The sequence below is a fragment of the Sapajus apella genome, unplaced genomic scaffold, assembly GCF_009761245.1.
Source record: "Sapajus apella isolate SASKATOON/1434 unplaced genomic scaffold, GSC_monkey_1.0 scaffold21, whole genome shotgun sequence".
Classification (NCBI taxonomy): Eukaryota; Metazoa; Chordata; class Mammalia; order Primates; family Cebidae; genus Sapajus; species Sapajus apella.
The window spans coordinates 20,309,859-20,333,316 of NW_022436961.1; the positions used below are offsets into that span (position 1 = coordinate 20,309,859).

The 23,458-nt window shown below is 45.9% G+C and overlaps 1 protein-coding gene across 1 annotated transcript in view; it reads left to right on the forward strand.

Moving 5' to 3' along the window:
* Positions 1 to 23,458, forward strand: part of PDGFRL (platelet derived growth factor receptor like) — a 61,881-nt gene that overhangs the window by 27,582 nt on the left and 10,841 nt on the right. Inside the window, exons 3-4 of the mRNA XM_032288002.1 lie at positions 13,365 to 13,516; positions 19,448 to 19,741. Coding sequence (XP_032143893.1) covers positions 13,365 to 13,516; positions 19,448 to 19,741 — 446 coding nt within the window. The remainder of the gene's footprint in view (positions 1 to 13,364; positions 13,517 to 19,447; positions 19,742 to 23,458) is intronic.

Sequence of the window (23,458 nt, forward strand, 5' to 3'; positions counted from 1 at the left end):
GTTGGAGATTTCAGCTGGGTTGTCAGCAACAACACCACAGCAGTAAAAACAAGATAAACTGATGTAATAAACCCTGGTCCTGCTCCCTGGGAAGTACGGGTCCAGCCATTATCTTTCAGGATGCGTCTGTGGTATCTGGTCGGATGTTAGCATTTTTTGTAAGAACTGGGAGTTGGGAGGAGTGTGTGGGGCACAGGAGATCGCTTTGATGGTTTGTTCCTCTGAAAACAATAAATAGCTTTTAAAGAGAAGGGAGGGGATCAGGTTTTTCATGTGGCCGCAGTTGGCAGCAGCTTACTCCACCCACAGAGAGCACAAGGGGAGGGTGGGCCGACGGAGCAGAGAGTGGGCTCCCGGCCAGGCTCATCGCCCCATCCAGCGTCTGGAGGAAGAGTCTGGAAGACATGTTAAAAGGAAAAGAGAAAGATCTCAAGTGTTGATCAACAGAAGAATCCCACTGCTGAGAAAGAATCTTCACAGACTTTGGTAAATATTGCAGACAACGCTCTGATGTTACACTGAGAAAGTTTTTCTTTTTTCTCCAAAGAGTTTACATTTTTGGTAAACACACAGAACATACAATTTGCCACTTAAGCCATTTTTAAGTAGACAGTTCAGTACACTGACATGTATTCATTGTCATTATGCAGGTGTCTTATATTCGAACTCACTTTCCTCCCAAGCTTGTTTTATTTTCTGAGCAGAACAGATGAAGATGAGGAGGCTCTCACTTGCCTTCATTCTTGTCTGGAGCATGGGTCCAATTGGGGTCTAATTTGCAGTGGCCAGTCAAAAGGAAACACCACCCCCAAATGCTAATACTTGCCTTAATTGGTCCTCTACGCCAGAAATGACAAATTCACAACGTAACCAAAGTTGAAGGTAGAGTGTTCTCTTTCCAGACTGACTGGCACCAGCTCCAGGCCCTGCTGTATTTCCCCAGAGATGGATGGGTGGAGGCAGCAGGAAACAAGACTTCCCCCAGTGTACTTAATGTTCTGACAGAGTTCAGACTGCCGAAAAACACAGCTCAGTTCCGTTCAGGACAGGGGTGGGGGAAGGGTAATAATAGAGCTGGGCTCATTGTGCTATCTCAGGCTAGAATGAGGTCATGCATGTAAAGCTCTTGACACACATGGTAAGCCGTCTCAATATCGGTGTACTATTTCTGTCTACCATACTGTACCCATAGGAGGTAAATAACAAGAAATCAACCACTTTTTCACACTTTTGTTTTTTTGAGTTGTAGTCTTGCTCTGTCACACGGCAGCATGATCTCAGCTCAGTGCAACCTCCACCTCCCAGGTTCAAGCAATTCTTTTGCTTCAGCCTCCCAGGTAGCTGGCATTACAAGCCAACATGCCCTTCTAAGTTTTGTATTTTTAGTGGAAAGGGGGTTTTGCCGTGTTGGCCAGGCTTTTCTTAAACTCCTGACCTCAGGTGATCTGCCTGCCTTGGCCCGGGTATTTAGTTTTAAGGAATGTTTTAGATGTGTGTCTCAATCCCCTACAAATTCTGTATGTCCATAGTGCTGTGGAGGGCTCACTGATGCTCATACTAATGGTCCCAAGGTTCTCTAGATCAGCCGTTGCTAATTGATGTAGTCATTAGGGTGAGGAAAATGGGTTGAAGCACATTCTTTAGTTTTGGGGAAAAGGTTTTCTGCTCTTACTTAAAAATGTTTCTACCTACACTGAATATGTGTAAAAGCAAAAAAACCATTTCATTCAAGAAAACGTTATATTTCTTGAGCACTTCTGGTAAGTCTAAGATTGATTATCCCAGATGTGTTAGCCAGCATTAAAATATAGTAAGAAGATCCCAATATAGTCAAGCTAGTGCATCCAACCAAAGATGATAGGAATATCATGAGTTTTCGATGATAATTTGGGAGAGGCTTACAAAATGGAGAATTGCTTATAGTACCAGTGATGTATTTTATGAGTGAAACCTTGCTTTGACAAATAGGTGTACACGTGGGTGACGTCGGGAATTTCATGCTCAAAAGTGAAAACTGGTGTGTTGGCAGCATGATCGTTTTTGATCAAGAATTTGAATATATAAAATAGACATAAAACAATTTTGAAAGGTATGTCCAAGAAGGGAGCAACAAAAGAGTAAAGGATAAGATGTAAAATGGGAAACTGTGTGTCCTCTAGTATATAGTTGTGTAGAATGGCACATTTATAAAAGAGCAAAATGAAGTTGTCAAAGGTCTGCCTCCAGTTTCCAGGCTGGGCTCCCTCCTATCCACCCTCCCACCCACAAAGCCGGCTGCAGGCGGGCAGCTGCTAAGTTGCTGCCCTGGGGAGTCTGCCCAGACCTTCTTGTGTCACTTTCCGTCCCGCGTTCCCAGCTTGTTCACTCTGTCCTGGGGCCTCAGGGGCCTGTCTCCGACCTTGCTTGGTGCCTTCCTGCTCGAAGAGTTTGGTTGGATTGCCTTTGAGAGCTCATCCTGATTTGCCCCTGTCTCTGCCTTTCAGATCACATCCTACTCTCCAAAGCCCTACTCTTTCCCCATTCCACTGCTTAGAACCCAGGTGAGGGCTGGGCGAGGTGGCTGACGCCTGTAATCCTAGCACTTTGGGAAGCCCATGTGCACAGATCATGAGGTCAAGAGATCAGAGACCATCCTGGCCAATATGGTGAAACCCCATCTCTACTAAAATTACAAAAAATTAGGGTGTGGTGGCGGGCGCCTGTAGTCCCAGCTACTCAGGAGGCTAAGGCAGGAGAATCTCTTGAACCCGGGAGGAAGAGGTTGCGGTGAGCCAAGATCACACCACTGCTCTCTGGCCTGGCAACAGAGTGTGACTCCATCTCAAAAAAAAAAAAAAAAAAAGAACCCAAGTGAGATCTGGTGTCTCACATTGGAGCAGAGGTCAGAAAGCACCAGCTCACCCTTCCCTGTAAGAGCAGTGTTCTTTGTGAACTTGATCTCATAGCTCGGTCAAGGCAGGGGGTTGGGGGCCCTGTGGGTCAACCAATATTAATGTGAGCGAACCAGTGTTGAATGTGCCCTCACGCATTTCTTTACCCAAATAGCTCATGCAGTGGCACAATATATCACATCAGGTGGTAGGCATCCTGGGGAAACAGGCAGAGGGAAGCAATACCGCATACAAGAGCAGGAGGGGTGAGCAGAGCAAGTGTGTCACAGCCTGCAGTTAAGTAGCGATCAGCTGAGCACAGTGCATGCTAAATAGAATTATCAGTTTGCCTGATGTATATATAAAAACAGTCTGCTAAGTCAGGCTGCTGTGTCAGAAAGAAACCAGAAATGGTCCCAACCACAAGCAGCTTAAGAACTAGTGAGATAAAAGACACCAGATACAAGGACAAAGCGACAGAAGACAGCATGTGGTCACGTGTGAGCGTGGAGTGGCTGACGGGAAGGAGAGAAGGCAGCAGACGCTGGGGAGGCAGATGGATTCATTGACTCACTGACGACCTAATTGTAGGAGACCAGGCCTTGAAGATGAGATGGAGACTTGGGCAAAGCAGAGCCAGTGAGGGGTCAGGCATGGTAGCTCATACCAGTAATCCCAGCACTTGGTAGGCCAAGACAGGAGGATCGCTTGAGCTCAAGAGTTTGAGACCAGTCTGAGCAAAATAGTGAGACCCCATCTCTTTAAACATAAGAATAAATGTAGCTGGATATGGTGGCATGTGTTTGTGGTCCCTTGAGAGGCTGGGGTGGGTGGTTGAGGCTGCAGTGAACCATGGGCATACCACTGTACTCCAGCCTGGGCGACAGAGCAAGACTGTGTCTCAAGTAGTAATAATGAAACAAAGAGGAGCCAGCTGGGTATAGTGATTCATGCCTGTAATGCCACCACTTTGGGTGGCTGAGGCTGGCGGATCACCTGAGGTCAGGAGTTCGAGACCAGCCCGGCCAAGACAAGTTGAAACCTTGTCTCTATTAAAAATACGAAAATTAGCTGGGTGTGGTGGCATGCACCTGTAATCCCAGCTACTCAGGAGGCTGAAGCGGGAGAATCACTTGAACCCGGGAGGGCAGGTTGCAGTGAGCCAAGATCAAACCACTGTACTCCAGCCTGGGTGACAGAGTGAGACTCTGTATAAAATAATAAAAAGAGCCAGAGAGAATAGCATCAAACCTCCCACAAAAGATTGTGATATGTAGCCAGCTTGGGGAACCACTGATGTGGCTTGGACCCTACATTTTGCAAGTGACTAGGTTAGAGCCACAGAGGGTCAGAGACTTCCTCATGTTTGCACAGCTTTTAGTAAAGTGAACTCGAATCAAGCCTCATTCCCAAGATCTTTGTATACAGTCTCTACACCAAAAAAACAGTTTGTTTATTTAGGTTTCTGATGTTCAGAAGATTTACTGTCAAAGTGGCATTACTGTGACCGAGTACCTTGAACATGTTGGCAGTAAGGAGATTTGGTGGATTTTCCTGCAGTGAATTCATTGTGCTGGGTGCGAATGGGCCCCTGCCCCATGGCTGTTGAATTCACTATTCTGACTTGGCCATAATACACTCACTGTGCCTGCGTGCCTGCCCATTAGTAATTCACAGCTTGTTCTCTTAGCAAGGATGGCAGAGGCTTGCTCCATTGTCCTCACTCATCTTCAGGTCCTATTCTTCCTGAGTGCATGGCTGTGAGCATTCAGCTAAGCAGAGCTGGGGCATCTTTTTCTCGTGTTACCAACAGAGAAGTGTTGATATGCTTATGCTACATGGTAAGATTAGAATTGCCAGATTGCTAATAAGGATTGGGCATCCCTAATCCAAAAATCCAGAATCTGAAATGCTACAAAATCTGAAACTTTTTGAGCACTACATTAGAAGGAAATGTTCATTGGCACATTTTAGATTTCAGATTTTTCAAATTAGGGATGCTTAACTGGTAAGTATGATGCAGATACTCCAAAATCTGAAAATATCTGAAATCTAAACCCTTCTGATTCCAAGCGTTTTGGATATGGGATAGTCAGCGTATAATGTGAGTAACCCGTACACATCTGAATCATGTGGTCACAAAGTTTGAAAGATGACCTTGTTGTCAAAATTGAATGAGAAAGGCCAGGCACAGTGTCATGCCTGTAATCTGAACACTTTGGGAGGTGGAGACAGGAAGATCCCTTGAGCTCAAGAGTTCAAGACCAGCCTGGTCAACATGGTGAAACCCCGTCTCTACTAAACACACAAAAATTAGCTAGATGGGGTGGTGCATACCTATAGTCCCAGCTACTTCAGGAGGCTGAGGCAAGAGAGTGGCTTGAACCCAGGAGGCAGAGATTGCAGTGAGCTGAAATAGCACCACTGCACTTCAGCCTCGGTGACAGACTCCATCACACACACACACACAAGAAAAAACATGAGAATGATGATTTCATTGTTATTTCTATGAGTTTCTCTACATGGTGAGTGCCTATCTGGAAAGTTATCCTCTGTAAATTTCCTCCAAATCACTCATTTGGTTACGATTTACGTATGTATTTAAAACAATCAACTTGTGTTTCTTTTCCGGGGCACAGTGGGAAGCATGCCAGACTCTCTTTTCTCAGGGGTCCCCAGGGATTTCATTCCCAGCCCTGCTTCTAGCTGGCCTTGTAAGCTTGGCTCAGTCACTTCATCTCTGTAAAGTGAGAGATCCAACCAGATGACCTCTAAGTTCTCTCCTAGTTCCAAAATTACTCTTGGCACCTGTGGTTAACTCACATTGGATAAAAAAGGGCAGGGGGGCAAAAAGTAGGACTCTTAGATAAGTTATTCAACCCTCTTTCACTCAGTGGATTTTGTCCATTCTGTACAGTCACCTTTAACTGTAGTTCAAGGTCACACAGCCAGTAAGTGGTGGAGGCAGGATTTGAACCAAGGAAAGCCGACTCCCGCATGCATGCTCTTAACTGCTGTTTTACAAAGGCCCTTGGACATGGTCAGCCTCCTTGGGAATGGTACCCTGAAGAGTAACTATGTTTTGGTCAGATGGAAGAAGAAGAGAGCCCTTCAGAGGGAAAGAGATGGGTGGAGGGCTCAGAGGTAGAAATGAGCCATATGTCTGGGCTTGGTGAGGAGCTTGATGGTGAAAGATATAAGGATACTGTCCGGAAGGACTGGGAGAGCAGAGGAGCTGGAGTACCAGGCAGAGGTGGTTGTGTGCAATTCCATGTGCAGTGGGAGAAACTAATATTTAGAACTGGAGGTAATCATAAAATGGTTTTCAGGAAAGTATATCTGATACTTGATGAAAGGCATCTGAAGGGGATGGAAGAGCCATTTCTCCAGAAAGATTGATTGGTCACTTGACAGAGTAGAAACGAGAGAGAATCAATGGTGGTACCAGCCTGGGTGACAGGTAGAGTTGCAGCTCTGTGAAAAGAACTAGAGATGCCAAGAGTGGGAACTACGTGAGAAGGAAGGCTTACTAAGACCCGGGAGCCTGGGTTACATTCCAGGGAGGTGGCATAGCCTTGGCAGGTCCGCACAGGTAAGGGAGCAGAACGGTTAGGACAGAGTCAGCCTGCACTCCAAGTTATCTGTTATACTCCACTTGGCAGTGTTTCATTAATCAGAACAAAATAATACACAGGAGTTTTAGGCCTCTAAAGGAATTCTTTTTGGCCCTGTGTATTGGAAATTCATATTTTAAAAAGGCAATACATTGTAAAACTCACCTCCAGGTATTGAAATACACATGAGCCATTGTGCTTATGTATTTATGCAGCATCTGTTTTGTACTTTATAGTTTAACTTGTTTTATTATAGTTTTTCTGTTGTTTTCTCTCTTCCCTCTCCTCTCCTCTGTTCTCTTCTCCTCTCTTTTCTTCTCCTCTTCTCTCACCCTTTTTTGAGACAAGGTCTCACTCAGTCGCCCAGGGTGGAGTGCAGTGGCATGATCTCAGCTCACTGCAACCTCTGTCTCCCGGGTTCAAGTGATCCTCCTGCCTCAGCATGCCAGGTTCAAGTTATTCTCCTTCCTCAGCCTTCCGAGTAGCTGTGATTATAAGCATCTGCTACCATACCTGGCTAATTTTTGTATTTTTAGTAGATACATGGTTTCACTAATGCAAAAATGAGCCAGGCGTGGTGGTGTGTGCCTGTAGTCCAAGCTACCCTGGAGGCTTAGGTGGGAGGACGGCTTGAACCCACGACATCCTTGAACCCACAGAAGTTGTGCCACTGTACTCCAGCCTAGGGGACAGAATGAGACTGTCTCAAAAAGGAAAAGTTACCATAAAAATAATAATAAAATCATAATACAGAGGAATCTGGCATAAATCACTGTAGTAGAGAGACCTGAGCCACATTTCAAAATGTAACCAATTGTTGAGATAGAAATATTGTATCACATTGCAAGGATTTTGAATAGTTCCTTGGATGTATGCAAATATGGACATATATGATAGATAGATAGAAGGATAGATAGTAGATGGGCAACAGATAGATTGACAGATGATAGATAGATTGATAGATGATAGATCAATAGATGATAGACTGATAAATGATAGTGATTGGTAATAGATTGAAAGAGGGATAGAGATATTCCAGCCTAATTTCTGATACAGAAACTATATTCACTTTGAAGTTCTTTAGTTTGCATGTTTGTTTCTCTATGAGATCCTCATGCATATTCTTTCTTTTTTAAAGAAACATAAACAGTGACAGTTTCAATATGTTTCACCCAGCTGTCTGTTTCCCAGGATCTGTGCTCTGTTCATATGGCATGGTTCCTGCATATCACACAGCCATTCTTTTCTGACACACTCTGAAACGGGGAGTTAGAGGAAATGCAGGCCCTGTGTAAACACTTGAAACACAGACAAGCAAATACCCATGAGTCTTGATCGCTTTTGATTCTTGGCACAGTTCCTGCATGTGGTAGAGAGCTAACAATTTTTGACATGAATGGAGAATAAGGAGAATATTTATTTTTTATTTTGTAAACTTGTTTAGACACAAGGTCTCCCTCTTTTGCCCAGGCTGGAGTGCAGTGGCGTAATCCTAGCTCACTGCAGCCTCAAACTCCCAGGCTCAAGTGATCCTCCCACCTCAGCCTCCCAAATAGCTGGAACTATAGGCAGGCATTGGGACATCCAGCTAATTTTTTAAATTTTTGTAGAGATGGGGGTCTGTTTCCAACAGAGGCAACAGAGCATCCAAAGCAGAAAATCTGTCTTGCTAGCAGAGATGCCCTGGGAAAGTTGTTTACACTGACCTTCAGATTCTTCTCTGGAGGCTCCAACGTGTCCTGTGTAACCTTGGGAAACTTACCTAACCTCTCCAGCCTGTTTGTTCACCTATCATGTGGAGTTAATAATAGCACCTATTTCTCCAAGCTTCACGAGGATGAACTAAGTCAAAATGGGCGAAGGGCTTACAGCAGTGCTTGGCACACATTATGCACTGCTTATGTTTCAGTTATTATTTCATCATTGTCATTTCATGGGATTGAGAAAAAGTAAAGCCTCCCTTGGGTATTGCCAGTTATGAAGTAGATGCTTCATACGTGATGGGTGTCCCGTTCTTGTTTCCTTTAATTAATTACTGGATGGTTTAGTGTTGACTTAACAGAAAATAGTGTACCACTTCTACTAAGGAATTCACAATTCGGAGCTCATTTAACTGGATGTACCATGTTCGTGTTTGTGATGTAGGAGTGTGTGTGTGTATGTGTATGTGTGTGTATGCGCGAGCCTATGTTTAGCAGATTTTACAAGCTCTTTAAAGACACCATCGCTCAGTCAAAATTGCTTTACTTCATTTCATTTCCGTAGGATGAAAATCCATGCCCCTTCTTCATTTCTAAATGTTTGTAACCTGAGTCTGTGTCACACTAGATTAGATGCTCTCCCACTTACTAGCTGAGTAACTTGGACAAGTTGCTTCTCTGTGTTTCTGTGCCCTCATCAGTAAAAGGGAAAAATGGTACCGCCATCCTAATGTGGTTATGAGAACTGGGGGACCATAGTAATGATAATTTCTAAAATGTATTGATGCTGGGTGTGGTGGCTCATGCCTGTAATCCCAGCACTTCGGGAGGCTGTGGTGGGAGATTGCTTAAGGCCAGGAACTCAAAACTAGCCTGGGCAACACAGCAAGACCCTGTCTCTACAAAAAATCTGAAAAATGATCCAGGTGTGGTGGCACATACCTGTACTCCCAGCTACTCAGGAGGACGAAGTGGGAGGATCCCTCAAGCCTAGGAGTTTGAGGCTGCAGTGAGGTATGATTTCACCACTGTACTCAATGCTGGGGCAACAGAGCAAGACCCTAACTCTAAAAAAAATAATAATAAAATAAAATGTATTGAGCATTTCTCTGTGGCAGATGCTGTTCTAAGTCCCGAAGTTGTTTAAAGAGCTTGGCAGCATGCCTGCCCTCCATAAGCATTAGCATCATTGTTGTTACTACAAGTCTGAAGAGTGGGTGAAGCCAGATTATGGAAGACGAGCCCTAGGTAAGGACTCTGAAGGTCATGGTGAAGCTGGGATTTGGATCTGGTCAGTAGAGTTCCAAAGTCCATGATTTTATGCCTCTCACCACGGTCTTCAGCCATCCTGTGGTCCAGACAAACATCTCTTTGTTGTGCACAAACCTGCCCTTTTTTCTCTCTCTGGAGATCTCCTTCCCTTGGAATGCATGCCCTTGATTTGTGCCTGTTGAAATCTGTCCTTTCCACCAAGACCCTCTTGGCCTAGAGACTCTTGCTGGTTACTCTGTTTGGAGCTCTCATGGCATGTTGTATAGAAGAACTCGTGAGCAGGGACCTCTCTAGACATCACTGCATCCCTCCTGTCCTCTCCAGTACCGCCCATTTATTTTGTACCCATTAAGCATGTATGGGTACAATACCAACGAATCATTATCTTGTAATACAGGGCTCACCTCCTGCCCTTGGCTTGCAGAGTCTTGGCAGGGATGGACAGAAAATGGACTCCACTACTATTACCTGGCCACTGCCCCAGGTAAGATGCACAGGTCCCTATATCTGAGGGCTGTCAGCTCCCTCCTCTGCACCCTCTCACGACTTAGGCCACCCCCAGGAGAGAGCAGGCTGGGCTGAATGCAGGAAGCTTCAAGCTTCCGCTGATGGAAGCAAGACTCTGTGTAAAGGCCAGGGAAGCATGTTGGAAGACATACACACACATACACAGGGTCTTAAAATTTGAACACATTCACGTGGAAATATGGACTTGGCCATCACTGAGATCTCTGTGGGTCAGGGTAGAACTCCTAGTTTAGAAAGAAAAGGCCAGAGGTGAGCTGATGTGTTGGTATGTTCAGAGCTGCCTCCTGTTGGTGTGAATTTTACTTCTCTTAGGACACTTTTTCCTGGCAGTTGGTCATGACACCTTCTTTTAGCTCCACTTAAACTCCCCATTCTCCACTTCTTCCATACCTGGGGGTGGTGTTCAGTGGTTACACAGAAAGGGTCTTTGATGAAGCATCTCTGTATAGACAATGGCTCTGAAGGGCTCAGGGAACCCTCGTCTCCATTTTATGACACAGACTTGGCTTCCAGAGGCCTTTGGTCACTTCCAACCCCTTGTGTAACCCGCTGTCTAGACGATGAGATCCCATTGGTAGAAATGGACATTTTAAATCCAGGCATTTAAACACTAATCCCACTAAATAGTTCGTTTCCTGTTTTATATTGTTTGCATAGAAGAGGGGGTGGAAAAATGCAAAATTGTTTTCCAGTGCCTTTCCTTCCTTCCACCCACAAACCTACTAAAGATATAGCATGCGGACTGCACACTGGTGCTAGGGTTATTCCCAAGGGTTGATTTTTTTACGTGCCTAATTACTTTCCCAATAGTAATGGCATCTTACACTTTCGATCACTACAATGCTAGCAAATGCTGGGGTCAGAGAAGATGTGCAATGAATATATTGATTGTCTGCTGATTCTATACCCTGGTTCTGAGCTCCACAGGAGGTGGCCAGACACCCTTGTCCACATGGGGGGAATACCGCCTCCATTTTCCCTTCCCTTTTCTAATTTTTTTAAAATCTGCTGAAATCTAGCTTCATCCTTAAAACTAGCATTGATCTTTTCAATTTTTTTTTTTTTTTTTTTTGAGATAGGTTTTGCTTTGTCACCTAGGCTGGAAGTACAGTGATGGGATCATAGCTCATTGTAGCCTCAACCTCTGGGCTCAAGTGATCCTCCCACATCGGCCTCCTGAGTAGCTAGGACTACATGCATACTACTATGCCTGGCTAATGTTTAATTTTTTGTAGGTATGGGGTTTGCTGTATTGCCCAGGCTGATTGTGAACTCCTAAGCTCTAAGCCATACTCCTGCCTCAGCCTCCCAAAGTGTTGAGATTACAGACATGAGCCACCACACCTGGCCTAGGTTCACCATTTTTCATTTGCTGTGCTTACTGTCCCCAATGCTGCATGTGTTCTGTTTATCAGTGCTGTAGTAACATTCATGGTTACTATTACTTATCTGTAATTAAGATATAATTGGGATAATTCAGTGAACCAGGCATTGCTCCAAGGGCTTTGTATACCTTTTCTTATCTGATAAGTGGTATTCAGAACATACTTAATTGACAGGAAGACTTCCTCACAACTGGTTCACAAGCTGTGGGTTTCAGGGAAACCACTTCAGCTATCTGAGGCTCAGTTTCCCCCTCTGCAAAATAGAGAGCTGGAAGCCTGCCTCTCCAGTTTCTTTCCTTTTCCATCACTGGTTCAACTTGATTCATTCATATTTAGGGAGTCCTTACTGTGTACTCTGCGTAGATTTGTTGCTTAGAGAATATAAAACAAATACAGCTCAGTCCCTGCCTCGAAGTTTGCACCATCTAGTGTAATGACAGGAAGCCAGGGGTTTCCAAGGGGTAGAGAACGAGGAAGTCAATTATGTCAGGAATAAGTGGGGAGAGTCCTGAGAGTCAATTCTAATTAGAAGCTTCCTGAAGGAGGAGAGCTTTCCGTTCAGGGTAAAGGGGGCAGTTGATGGAGTGGGAGTACAGAAGCACCACTTGGCAGAGCTGGTGGACAAAACAAGCTTTTCCGCAGTGAGCCAGAACAGGGCTGCCTTCGGGACCAACTGACCTGACATTTCACCCTATGCTAAATGTAAACTGGTCACCGTGTTGATATTGCTGCAAGATAAACCGGGGAATCTCAACTGCATCATGAAATTATGTGGATCTCAGAAGAGTGAAGCGTTTGGGTAGTTGAGATGAGTCCCCAGATTAAAACTACTTATTTTGGTGTACCCCCCAGTGCTGAGGCTCTCAGCCTCAGGGGAACCTCCAGTGTGAGAATGATACATCTGATACATCTGGATTCTGCCACAATATCATAGAATTAATTACCATTGAAATTGGCTAATGCTAGTGTTTAATAATAAATATGTATGCCTCTCTTCAGAAAGAAACTGAAGGGGTTTGCAAATATATCTGCAACAAGATACAAAATACAAGAGATAAGGAAGAAAATAAAAGTAGAAATAACAGTGAGGTCAGAGGAAAAGTCCAAATGCCCAAAGGCTTTAAATACTTTATTAGAAGTGGGCTGCATGCATATTTTGGGCTCAGGATATTATCAGCAAATGTCTTTTTTTTCCTTAAAAGAAAGTGTTTGGTTTTAACTTGATAATGCAGCATATCTAAGATTCCAAGCTTTAATTCAGAGACTTATCTTTATTGATGAAAGGGATTTTGGATATTGGATAATGCTGTGTGCTTTCATTCATGTTGACTGCGTATAAATGAATTCATGAGACACAGGCTGAAAGCAGAGCACCAGCCCAAGGCTTTCTGGCTGAGCTGCTGAGGCTGCGTAGCTATTGCACCAATGATTTTACTTAAGGAAACCCCAGGTCTGAGGACAATTACATTTTCCAAGAAGAGGAATTCTCTTTGACATTTATTATTTCCTTTGAGGAAAGGCTTTTCTCTCTGCCTCCCCTGACACCCATTTATAAGAAACATACTCTTTATTTTTATTTTTTAGACAGGGGTCTTGTCACCCTGGCTGGAGTGCGTTGACGTGATCTCACTGGAATCTCAAACTCCTGGACTCAAGCAGTCTTCCTGTCTCAGCCTACCAAGTGGCTAGGACTATAGGAGTTAGCCATCATGCCAGGCTCATTCTTTAATTTTTGTTAAAATCAAGTCTTGCTGTGTTGTCCAGGTTGGTCTCAAACTCCTGGCCTCAAGTTATTCTCCTGTCTTGGTCTCTCAAAGCACTGGGATCTTTAGGCATGAGCCACTGTGCCCAGCTAAACACATTCTTATTTCACTTTGTGACATTGGAGAGAGGTTGGGGCAAGTCTGCCCAGAGAACAATGGTGCCGAGCATGACAGCTGGAGGGCCCCAGCCCAGGTCTGACCTGCTTTGAGATCCTGTCTCTTTTATTCCTAGTGTCAAGCAGAATGAGCGCTACAGCCAGTTGACTCTGGTCAACTCCACCTCGGCTGACACAGGTGAATTCAGCTGCTGGGGGCAGCTCTGCAGTGGGTACATCTGCAGGAAGGACGAGGCCAAAACAGGCTCCACCTACATCTTTTTTACAGGTAAAATATTTGCTGCATGAATGGAACTCTTCAAACTTCTGGACTTGGCTGAGAACTGAAGGCTCTCCCACTGCATGCTGAATGGCCAATAATGACAATCAGAGCACTCCCTGTTTGCCAGGCTCTGGGCTAAATGCTTTACATCAGTTATTTCATGTAAGTCTTGCCATAATCCTTCAGGGCAAATACTAATATCATTCCTATTTTTTTTCAGATGGGAAAGTTGAGGTTTAGAGTGATTAAGTCCTTAACATCACACAGCAAATAAGTGGTGGTAACAGGATTCCAACACAAACCGTTTGGTTCCAGGGTCTGTCCCTTCACTCCCCGGTATGGTTAACCACTAGACACACGTAGCTATTTAAATTTAATTGAAAATTAATTAAAATGAATAAAATTAAAAACCATTTCTCAGTGCACTTGCCACATTTCAAGTGCTCGATTATGGCATATGGCTAATGGCTATTGTACTAGAGAGCACAGAAGGAGAACGTTTCCTTTATCTCAGAAAGTTCTATTGGACAGTGCTGCTGTTGACTTTCACTGTGTTCTCAGAACCTATGACCATCTCCTTTCTGGAAACTCCATAATTGTAGGATACTTCGCTAAAGACCTCTTCCCATTTGTCCTTTTTATTGTTTTATTTTTTTATTTTTCAGTAAAAACAAGTCTCACTATGTTGCCCAGGCTGCTCTCAAACTCTTAAGCTCAGTCCTCCCGTTTTGATCTCCCATAGTGCTGAAGTTACAGGTGTGAGCCACCGTGCTCAGCCTCATTTTTTCTTATGAATACTATGAGCTGAGATTTCAGGGACGAGATTCCCAAAGATTGTGGCTCTTTCGTCTCCAGTCCCTGAACCTAAGTGGACTGCCTGAAAACGTTCAGGTCAGAGTGGAGAACTCTTCTCTGCAGTGCAAAGTATGTTTTTGGAAGGTGGAGCTTGCATTTTGAGAAACAGGTGTTGCAGAATAACTGCTCAGACTCTTTTTTCAGTAACATTCTCTAAGTTCTGAAGTTTAGGGGATAAAGTTCTTCAACAAGGTTCAGAGGTCAGTAACAACTTTCAGGAGTCTTAAAAATCCACCCGTCTTCTTGATGTCCAAGACATTTCAGGTGAATCCAGAATCTTTTCTTAGTGCCTGGGCAGGGGCTTTCATAAGATTTCTCTATGCCCTGAATCCGTCTACCTTTCAGATCTAGATCTAGACCTAAATAGACCTAGACATAGACATAGACATATGACCCAAATGATGTTAAGCCCTTACCATTAAAGAATGCTTTAATACAATCTCATGTTTTTGTGCTTTCCTGGCCAAATGGCTCCTCTCTGGCAAGAAGATGCATTAGGAGGATATGCTACAATTCTGAAAGCACATGTTTCTCATTTTGATGCAGATTTTTTGCTCCTTAGGTCAGCTGGATCCCAGTTCTTGTCTCATGATCAGGAAAACTTAGGCATACAGATGTTCAAAGAGTGAGTGGAATAGAATTGATTAAACAAAAAGGAAAGCTCTCAAAAAAGGCTGCCCTCTACACAGTTGAATACAAGGGCTTCTATGTTCCCCTGATAGGTCTGGATTCCCTGTTTGTAAAAGGCATGAAGTCCTGGCAGCTCCACCCTGTCCTTTCAGCGACTGCATGCAGGTCCTTAATCTGAGTCACTTTGCGTTGATCTATTTCGCTTACTGCGCATGTGTTAAGGGATGGAATTTTTCACTGGGGGCATGTTTAGGCATCTGCATGACCTTTGTGGGTCGGAGTTTCTCTAAGTACCCTCCCCTATCTGTTTAGGAGAGTTCTCTGCCTCCTGCCTCTATCAGTTTCATTTCCACAACATCCCTGGAAAATTAGCAAAAGCTATTTTATTATCTCCAAAATACTAGAAATGCTAATGCTCATGCTGAGACTCAATGTTCCAGGACTTGTAGTGGCACAGTAAGGAGTCATACCTGTTTTTCTGACCCAGGATCAAGTGTTCTTACTGCCTTGAACCTTTTCTAGGACAAGGTGAAGGACGGACTGATAGCCTGATTCTACCTAATTTACGTAACTGGTGTTGTCAGGAGAATTGCTAATAATTGTTCATAAGCAATCTCTTTGGATCTTCATTTTGGAACTTGCTACACAAGATGGTCCATGTGCCCTTGGTGTTATACCATGCTGTGAAGCAACAGTGGAAAAGGCAACCAACTAAGATGAATAATAGTCTGTTATTCCAGACAAGGACTGATTCCACAATTTAAGTTGCAGAATAAAGATTCTTTGCTAAGATTAGCACTGTTGTGTATTCCCAAAATATCGGTTGAGGTTTTGAACTGAAGGCTTAGCTTGGGCAGAATGTCCTGCTAATATTATGGGCTCTCAGCTGGGCGCAGTGGCTCACACCTGTAATCTCACCCTAGGCCAGGCACGGTGGCTCACACCTGTAATCCCAGCACTTTGGGAGGCTGAGGCGGGTGGATCACTTGAGGTCAGGAGTTCAAGACCAGCCTGGCCAACATGGAGAAATCCCATCTCTACAAAAAATACAAAAATTAGGTGGGCATGGTAGTATGCACCTGTAGTCCCAGCTACTCAGGAGGCAGAGGCAAGAGAATCACCTGAATCTGGGAGGTGGCAGTTGCAGTGAGCTGAGATTAGTGCTCTGGTCGCTGCCAGGCTAGAGTGCAGTGGCACAATCTCGGCTCACTGCAGCCTCTGCCTCCCAGGTTCAAACAATTCTCCTGCCTCAGCCTCCCAAGTAGCTGGGATTACAGGCAAATGCCTCCACACCTGGCCAATTTTTGTATTTCTAGTAGAGATGGGGTTTTGCCACATTGGCCAGGCCGGTCTCGAACAACTGACCTTGTGATCTGCCCACCTCGGCCTCCCAAAGTATTGGGATTACACGCATGAGCCACTGTGCCTGGCCTATGGCTTTCTTATAGTAAAAGCCTGGGGCTCTAATTTTTATATGTAAGAAACCACATTAATAAGTACTTTCCTACAGTGGCTCATGCCTGTAATCCCCCAGAAGTTTGGGAGGCCCAGGCAGGCGGATCACTTGAGGTCAGGAGTTCGAGACCAGCCTGACCAACATGGCGAAACCCCATCTCTACTAAAAACACAAAAATTAGCTGGGCATGGTGGCACGCACCTATAATTCCAGCTACTCGGGAGGCTGAGGCACAAGAATCACTTACACCCAGGAGGCAGTGAGCCAAGGTTGCAGTGAGCTGAGGTTGCACCACTGCACTCCAGCCTGGGTAATGGAATGAGACTTAAAAAAAAAAAAAAGTTCTAAATACTGAATTTGCCATAATTTGGATTTAGCATATAGCTTGTTAACTTGATTTTTTAAAATCTAAACTCCCATGTGCTTAGTTTTCTTTAAGTAATATATTTGTCATCTAGATCAGTGGACATAAATACATTTGCAGGGGACATATGTAGTTTATAATTATTAAAATAAACTTCAACACTTTTTCTTGATGGAAGCGATGGATTGCAAATAGATTTTTAAAGCAGCTGGTGTGATCACTTATTTCCAAGTATGTATTATAGTATAAGCAGCAAGGCTGGGCACATTGGCTCATGCCTATAATCCCAACACTTTCAGAGGCCAAGGCTGGGGGATTGCTTGAGTCCAGGAGTTTGAGACCAGCCTGGGCAACATAGTGAGACCCCAACTCAACAAAAAATAAAAAATTAGACAGGTATGATGGCACATGCCTGTAGTCCCAGCTACTCAGGAGGCTGAGGTGGGAGGATCACTTTGGCTCTGGAGGTTGAAACTCCAATACATGACGATCGTGCCACTGCACTCCAGCCAGGGTGACAGAGTAAGACCCTAACTCAAAAAAAAAAAAGAGTAAAGGAAAGAAGATGATATTTTTGTGTTCCTAAATTCACATGGTTCGCTTATTCAACTAACAGCTTTTCTTAGTGGTTCAGATTATTCTCCACACCCTTAAAAGTTGCCTCTAAATCTTGCAGTCATAAAATCCTAAAGTGTTGCTGCTAAGAAAACATCTTTAATATTATCCACTCCAGATTCTTCTCTTTACACGTGAGGAAATTAAATAATGCCTCCAAGGCCACGTAGATGGACTCTGCGTGAATACATGAATGTCGGGCACAACATTGACAGAGGTGCTCCTTACCTAAGCCTGAAAGCCGATTTCTCATAAAGTAGCACAGACCTCCCAGCCTGACGGAAACCTGTGTAAAACATGGAGACTCTCTGAGCCATGACGTACTCTTCCCTCATCTTAGAGCCAGGAGGGAGGCTCTCCATGTTAGTGAACTTGGTACTTACAGCCCAAGAGCTCTTGGCTCATGAAACATTTGATGATGATGTGTCCAGTAATTCTGCCCCCAACCTAAAACACCATCTAACTGTAACACAAAGAAGTTGAGTCAGGGTGAAAGCCCAGAAAAAAATATTTATTTCAGGAACATTGTGCAGAAAACACCAGAAACCATGTATTAAGTGTTGGGGTCTGACTAGCTCTGAAGATTTCTCTTTGCAATTACCATAACATTCCCTCACAGAATGATCCAGAAAAACAAAGGATTTAATGAACCATGCCAAAAAAGAAAAGCCACCAGCACCAACAGAAATACCCCCAAAAGCCCAATCCAGAGTTTCTTGCCTGTCCTAAGGATAGAATGGGTAAGCCAGTCCTCATTTGTCCCATTTTGATAAGATACAAATGCCATCATCTGAGCTTAAAGAACCAGGCCAAGTAATTTCAGAGGAAATAGGGACATGTACAAGACTGGCTGAAGATTCCCAGCCAGCTACTGGCCAAGCCAAGAGCAGACCTGAGACTGATGGGTTCCTCCTTCAAGCCAACTCCATTCCGCTCCACTGACCTTGACAGGCGCCAGGTCCTCTGGGCTGTGTGAGGACATGCTGAGGACACTGTCCCTGTGTTGGGTCTCCTGGGGGAGCTCTGATGTGCTGGGAAGTGCTTCCTGGCTGGCAGTTACTGACCACGGTTGTGTGGCTGATTTCACCACACAGAAGCAGCAGATGCCTTCAAGGTTTTACAACTGCTAAGGTTTTAAAACTTCAAATCATAAAATCACATTAATAAGTGCTTTCCTAAATACTAGGTTTAGCTGTAATTTGGATGTCGTGTGTGGGTTATTAACTTGATATTTTTTTTGGAAATCTAAAATCCAATGTGCTTAGTTTTCTTTAATATGTTTGTCATTTACATGAGTGGATATAAATACATTTGCAGGGGACATATGTAATCTATTAAAATGAACTTCAACACATTTTTTGTTGTTGTTGATGGAGGCTACTGATTGCAATTTTTATTTATGGGACAGTCTTTGTCTGTTGCCCAGGCTGGAGTGCAGTGGCACGATCTCGGCTCACTGCAAGCTCTGCTGCCTCCTGGGTTCAAGCAGTTCTCATGCCTCAGCCTCCCGTGTAGCTGGGGCTACAGGTGCGTGTCACCACGCTTGGCTAATTTTGTTTGTATTTTTAGTAAAGACGGGGTTTCACCATGTTGCCCAGGCTGGTCTCAAACTCCTGAGCTCAGGCTATCCATCCGCCTCAGCCTCTCACAGCGCTATGATTACAGGCATGTGCCAGCACACCGGTCAGATTGCAAACACATTTTTAAAGCAACTAGTGTGGTCACTGATTTCATATTAAGAAGTAAGGCTGAGCATGTTAAACTTTGAGGGAATCAGTTTTGTTCCTTGCTTCCTCAGGGTGATGATCCATGGGCCTCGTTTGGGCTTGAACTGATACCTTTTCTATTTTCTTTAAGGAGATGGGAAGTAAAATCATTCTTCCAAAAAATGAAAAGCATAAAAAAAGAACAAAAACCCAGCCTTTTCTACTCTTAAGGACTCAGTATTCTGAGTATTCAGAATCCTAGGGGTGCTTTTACTTTGTTTCTCCGGAGTGAATAAGCCTTCCCTTTACAGAGAAAGGAGAACTCTTTGTGCCTTCTCCCAGCTACTTCGATGTTGTCTACTTGAACCCGGACAGACAGGCTGTGGTTCCTTGTCGGGTGACTGTGCTGTCGGCCAAAGTCACGCTCCACAGGGAATTCCCAGCCAAGGAGATCCCAGCCAATGGAACGGACATTGTTTATGACATGAAGCGGGGCTTTGTGTATCTGCAACCTCATTCTGAGCACCAGGGCGTGGTTTACTGCAGGGCAGAGGCCGGGGGCAGATCTCAGATCTCCGTCAAGTACCAGCTGCTCTACGTGACAGGTAAGCCTGGCCACCCCTGTCTAGATTCTAGTCACTTTCCTGTCAGTTTCAGGTACTGCTGTTCTCTGTCTGCAGATGGAATAAGGAAATACCATAAGTGCCTTTTATTTGCTTCATTGTTGTTGGATTTGTTTGTTGTTTTTTTCTGAGACAGCGTCCTGCTATGTTGCCCAGGCTGGAATGCAGCGATACAACCATTTTCTCACTGCAGCCTTAAAGACCTGGGCTGAAGCAGTCCTCCTACCTCAGCTTCCTGAGTAGCTGAAACTACAGGCATGCACCACCGTGCCCTGCTAACTTTTTTTTGTTTGTTTTCCTACATTGCCTGGGCTGGTCTTGATCTCCTGGGCTAAAATGACCCTTCGGTCTCAGCTTCCCAGAGTGCTGAGATGAGAGGTGTGAGCCACCGTGCTCGGCCCACTTAGGCTGTTCTTGAAGGCTTCCCTTTGGCACCACCACTTCTAGGATGTTCTCCTTCCTTGCTATGACCCTGACCGAAAACCCCTCTTCTCCATTCCAGCCAAATCCTTCCGTCATTCACTCTGGTGCTGCCTCCGTGTTTGATCAGCAAATCTTCTATGTCCCCAGACTCCTTTAGAGCCTCCTCCCAGTTCTTGGCCTTAACCCGAATCTGCTGTCTCCAAAGGATGCCGTTCACTGCCGCCTCAAGGCTGGCATCCTTTTTGTATGCATTCCCACCTCCCAGCCCTCATTCTCTACCCCTTTGTGGGCTCCACCAATGTTCTCATTTCTTTTCCTGTCATTCCCATGCGTTCATCAAACATTTTGGCAGTTGGTTCCTGGCCCTGCTTGTCACTCCATTTTTAGGGTGACTTTGATACTGGGTTGGAACCCACTGGCCAGGTTCATGGACCCCTCATCCGCTCCATCTCAGATCTTCCCACCCTCATTGCAACGTGAACATGTCAACCGCAACTACCATGACAGCAACCACCGAGGCCAACCCCTGCTCCAGTCACAGGCTTCTCTTTCCCAGGATGATGTGTTCGATGACTCCCTCCACCACGACCGTCACCTGCACCCCCTGCCCCACACTGTTCCCCGGGGCTTTCTGCCCTCCCCATCCACTTGGGTCCCACCACATCAGGACCTGCCACCCATGCCCTGCACACCCTCTTCTCTGTAATCTCTTGTCCAGGAAAGAACCATCCTGAATGAACACAGCTAATCTCCCCATGCCTGTACCCAGAGACTTAAGAGCTGTTGGGACACTCCCCATAGGTGGGTAGAGGGCATTGCCGTGATTCCCCAATCTCTCATCCACTCTGCCTGCCTGGTGTCTTTTGTGTTTTGTTCTGTCTTTCTTCTGCTATCACTTGGGGTTTTCAAATTCCCGCCTCATTCTTTTCCAGTTGGCCTTACTCTTTTCCTCTTGACAGAGCTGAAACATGATCAAGCTCCCAATTAAAAATGGAACTTCTTCTTTTTTTTAATGTGGCCATTTTAATGAGGAGTTTCCATTCAGGGTGTTCATATGTGAAATACTTTTTTCCCTGGTAACTTGCGTGCGTTCCACCGTGTTGAAACCCCCTTTCCTGAGGGTAGGGAAATCTGTTAGTCCTGTTGAGTTTCACTTTCACATCCAACAGGCTTGCTGGGTGAGTAAGACAGCCTCATTCTGGTTTCTAAGACCATTTGTTTAAAATCTTCAGTCCCTTGGGAGGCCAAGGCGGGTGGATCATGAGGTCAAGAGTTCAAGACCAGCCTGGCCAACATGGTGAAACCCTGTCTCTACTAGAAATACAAAAAAGGAATTGGCTGGGCATGGTGGCTGGCACCTGTAATCCTAGCTACTCAGGAGGCCGAGGCAGACAATTGCTTGAACCCGGGAGGTGGAGGTTGCAGTGGGCTGAGATCACGCCACTGCACTCCAGCCTGGGTGACAGAGTAAAACAAACAAACAAAAAATCTCTGCTTGGTCAGCTCTTAGCCTTCTCTCAGCTTTTAAATGTTGGTGCCCCCTCCCCACCCAGGTACCCTTCTTTCCCACTCCCCATTCTCTCCCTGGGCCTGCTTCACATCTGTACACTGGTAACTCCCAAGTGAGTGGAAGTGGCCAGATCTGGGAGTGCCAGGTCCACATATCCGCTGTCCACCTTGGTGTGCGCTGCGATGCCTCAGGGCCCCCACCCTCCTTGTGCCATCCCTAGGCTCAGCGCCATCCCCCCGGATCTGGTTCTTCCTCCTCCTCTGCCTTGGTGACGGCACAACCTTCACCCAGGAGACAGGCCTGCGGCTGGAGGTCAAGCTCCCTCCTTTTTCCTCCCAGTCCTTTCCACTGTTTTCATTAAATCACTTTCAAATGCTACTGTTCCTCTCCACCCTCAGGGCAAAAAATAGATCAAGGTAGCATTGTCTCTGCCATGGACTAATGCAAATACTTTATCACCCCTCTCCCTGGAGCACCATTGCACTCCAGCCTGGGTAACAAGAGCGAAACTCCGCCTCAAAAAAAAAAAAAAATTAAAATTAAAAAAAAAAACAGAGTCTTGCTCTGTCACCCAGGCTGGAGTTCAGTGGTGTGATTTTGGCTCACTGCAACCTCTGCCTCCTGGGTTCAAGTGATTCTCCTGCCTCAGCGAACTGAGTAGCTGGGATTACAGGAATGCGCCACCATGTCTGGCTAATTTTGTATTTTTAGTAGAGATGGGGTTTTCCCCATGTTGGCCAGGCTGGTCTCGAACTCCTGACCTCAGGTGATCCTCCCACCTTGGCCTCCCAAAGTGCTGGGATTATAGGAGTGAGCCACTGGACCCAGCCCCTGATTTTAATTAAACCATTCAGTAGGTTTCCATTTCTCCTAGAACCAAAATCCAAATCTTCTGTGTGGCCTGAATGTCCTTGCATGGACTCACCTCTGTCTTCCTCTCCAGCCAGGTCTCACTCCTCCCTCCCCTCCCCCCCTACCATCTCCCACTGCCCTCCCCACCCCTGCCCAGCCCTCCCCTCCCCTCCCCTCCCCTCCCCTCCTCCACCATTCCCCATTGCCCTCCCCTCCCCTTCCTTCCCCAGCCCTCTCCCACTGCCTTCCCCTCCTCTCCCCAGTCCTCCTCCACTGCCTTCACCTCCTCTCCCTAGCCCTCTCACTGCCCTGCCCTCCCCTCCCCTCCCCAGCCCTCTCACTGCCCTGCCCTCCCCTCCCCTCCCCAGCCCTCTCACTGCCCTGCCCTCCCCTCCCCTCCCCAGCCCTCTCACTGCCCTGCCCTCTCTCACTGCCCTGCCCTCCCCTCTCCAGCCCTCCTTCACTATCCTCCCCTCCCCTCCCTATCCTCTTCCACTGCCCTCCCCTCCCCAGCCCTCTCCCACTGCCCTCCCCTCAACTCCCCTGCCCTCCCCTCCCCTCCCCATCCTCTCCCACTGCCCTCCCCTCATGTCCCCAGCCCTCTCCCTCTGCCCTCCCCTCATGTCCCCAGCCCTCCTCCACTGCCCTCCCCTTCCCTCCCCAGCCCTCTCCTACTGCCCTCCCCTCACCTCCCCAGCCCTCCTGCACTGCCTTTCCCTCCCTTCTCTAGCCCTCCACTGCCCTCCCCTTCCCAGCCCTCCTCAACTACCTTCCCCTCTCCAGCCCTCCTCAACTACCTTTCCCTCCCCAATCCTCCTCCACTACCTTCCTTCCCCAGCCCTCCTTCACTTCCCTCCCCTCCCCAGTCCTCCTCCACTGCCCTCCCCTTCCCTCCCCAGCCCTCTCCTACTGCC